The 3,008-nt window shown below is 55.0% G+C and overlaps 1 protein-coding gene across 1 annotated transcript; it reads right to left on the reverse strand.

Annotated features, from left to right (window-relative positions):
• Nucleotides 1-36: 36 nt before the first annotated feature.
• On the reverse strand, nt 37-2,761 carry kat14 (lysine acetyltransferase 14; the record flags this gene model as incomplete). Its single annotated transcript, XM_035659696.1, is given in 7 exon segments — nt 37-440; nt 512-702; nt 783-958; nt 1,105-1,238; nt 1,382-1,977; nt 2,069-2,503; nt 2,589-2,761. Coding segments are annotated over 7 exon segments (1,879 nt in total), but the record flags the coding sequence as incomplete, so codon positions are not given.
• Between the last annotated feature and the right edge of the window lie 247 nt (nt 2,762-3,008).

Raw genomic sequence — 3,008 nt, forward strand, 5'->3', positions numbered from 1 at the left:
ACACACACACACACAGAAATGAGTCTCACACACACATATTTTAATTTCCATTTATAAGCTCGTCAGATAAAACCAACAGTTGGATGATTTTATTGTTTCTTTGTGTTCGGTTGATAAACAGGAAACAACCTGTCGTTCTCTTGCTGTGGAAACATTCAGACAGACAGGATAAAGCGTCTGTCTGTCTGACGTGTTGGCTGTAGAATCCGTCAGTATTGCAGCAGCTTGTGTCCAGGTGCCCTCGAGCAAGGCACTGTGCTGCAGACTCAGCGCCTGAGTCGGAGGAAGAAGGCGTGGCGGCACTCGGTGCTGTCCACGGGATAATATTTATCGTAGAAGTCCAGGATGTATTCCTCCGCTTTGAAACCAAACTTCTGATACAGCAGCATGGCGGGATTACTGGCCGACACGTGCAGCGTCACGTCTTTCCCCATACACGTCTGAAACACAACATCTATTACTCATTCACTCCAGACCTCGTCTCCATACTGTCGGACCTCGGGAGACTCACCTGGATCAGATGGTAGATCATGAAGGTACCGATGCCGGCTCTCCTCCACTCAGGATGGACCAGCAGGAAGGAGATGTAGGCCTCGTTGTACTTCACGTCTGGAACCATGAAACCAAAGCCGACTACGACTTTCTTATAAAGGACGACCACGCTGAAGTCCGGGTACTGGAGACACTCTGACAGGTCCACACCTGGAGGGGAACAGAACACACGGTGGGTCTGGACCCACAGATTCAGGGTAGGATGGTTCTTTAGAAGGAGTCTGTGCTACCTGGCCAGAAGCTGTCGTGACACATGGCGTTCACTGATCGGATGTGGTTGGGACGGACGTAGCAGTAGTCGATGGGGGCGTTGGGCTCAGGGACCCAGTCAGGGTTCTTCCTGTGAGGGTACGACCGGATCTCTGCCAACAACCTCAACTTCACTGGACGACTCTCATAATCCCTCCTGAACAGACACAGAGAAATACTAATACTAATAATACTAATATCATTACTAATACTACTATTACTAATATTACTAATATTACTAATACTAATATTACTAACGATGATAAATGTCCAGAGGTAGGGAAGGTTTGAGGACCGGTTTACCTGATGTAGGGTTTCAGGATGCGGGACGTGTACGGACTCTTGATGCTCTGGTCCAAACTGCCCTCGGCTCCCATCAGACGATGCCAGAAGGATACAGAGTGCTGCTGGACGCCCCGCCTGCTAGAAAGGTTGGTCTGTACACAAACACATTACATCATCAGTGGTTCGCTCAGCGCTGTCCGACCCGTTACCGCTGCGTGTTCCCGTATACGACTATAAGAGCAGAACAACAGCCCCAGGTGGGTAACAGTGGGAGGAATCAGATAGACCGTGTTACCTGGAAGCGATCGAGGATACGCAGCTCCTGGCTGTTGGTGCAGTATTTCCCCATAATTCCACCTTGCATCAGTGTCCCACCCTCCTGGGCGCCGTAGATCCCTCCCACCAGGCTGAGGGTGGCGCTGACGGCCCGGTCGATGTCCAGCAGGGGGAGCCCTCTCTGCCTCTTGGCCTGGCGGACCAGTAGTTTCCTGTGGAGGCGTTTGGCCTGCGGAGTCACGGCCAAGGCCAGCGGGCAGGCGTCCAGCCGTCGCAGCAGCATCCTCTCCTCGTACAGACTGAGCAGGGCGAAGCGAGGAGTCTGGGAGACGCCGCCAGCCCCGTCTGCTTTCTCAGGATGAGTTATCCTCCTCCGCTCAGGTCCTCCGGCACCAACACACCCCCCAGTGGAGAGAGACGGACCTTCACCTCGTCCAACTGGCTCTTCAAAGTCGTCCTCGCGGTCACGGCCTTCATCGTCCTCGCTCTCTGCCTCACGTTTAATGTGAGGGGGGGCTATGCGGAGCTTTTTGCGGGCGGCGAGGTTGGAGCTGGGAGGAGGGATGTACTCCATCCCAGGGTCGATCATTCCCTCCGTCTCCATCTCCTCATCGTCTGCAGGTCCATCGACAGAGCGACAGTGATTAAACTACTCAGTTCATTAGAGGAATGTTAATATCTGTTGGGGAGTGGGTCGGTAACTCACCGTGGAACAGAGCCTGTGGCGGCATGGCGTCGGGGATGAGGTCCGCCTCTGACAGCAGGCTGGGTGTCGCTGAATGAGATGCTGGCGTTCCCGGGGCGGAGAAGTCAGGTGAAGGTGACGGTGACGGACTGGTGAGCGGTGTTCGGTCTGAAGAGCTGAGGGAGGAGAAGTCTATGACCTCACCTTTCTCCAGGACAAGGTCAGGCCGGCGTCCAGTGCTGCCCCCGCGGCCTCCGCCCAGTTTGGCCGGCGTGGAGGAGGCGCTGCGATCGGTGTAGCCTCCCACCGCCTCCTTCTGAGCCCGCCGGATGTCTTTGGCCTCCTGTGTGCGGGAGCGTTTTTCCTTCAGCTGCATGGCGTTCTCCACCGGGTTCCTGGCCCCGCGCTTCCTCAGGCCCTCCACGGTGATGATCGGGTCCACGGCAGGCTTGGCGGCTGCGGGGGAACAGAACATCAGCTTTACCTGCAGGGGTCACCTGAAGCCTCTGAGGGCTCCTGGATGGATCCAGGTGGAGGTTACCTTTAGTCTTGGTAGTGGATTTGTCCACCTCAGGTCTCAGAGTTGGAGGTCGGTTCTGGACCAGCTTCCACCAGCCGGGCTCACCGAACTCCTGCGCTCCCGAGCGGAAGAAGGTGGGACTGCCGACGGACAGACAGCCCGCCACCGTGCTCCACCACGTCGACGTCTTCTTCCTGCACAGAGACATCGGTCAGCAAACAGGAAGTCAACGGCTGTGTGAGGGATCGGATCAATAACGCTCAACACGGCCGATACCGATCAATGAGTTCAGATCAGGATGTTCCTTCTGTATATTGATGATAAATGATGTTCAGTCTGCAGTCAGACCTCCACCAATGAAACAAACTGGACCTCGCCAGCGGAGGCCCGGCTGTAGACAACAATGAAACACAGCTGATTGTTATTATTATTGTTATTGTT

This window comes from Morone saxatilis, unplaced genomic scaffold (genome assembly GCF_004916995.1).
Source record: "Morone saxatilis isolate NCDOM2014 unplaced genomic scaffold, NCSU_SB_2.0 Contig17, whole genome shotgun sequence".
In the NCBI taxonomy this organism is placed as follows: Eukaryota; Metazoa; Chordata; class Actinopteri; family Moronidae; genus Morone; species Morone saxatilis.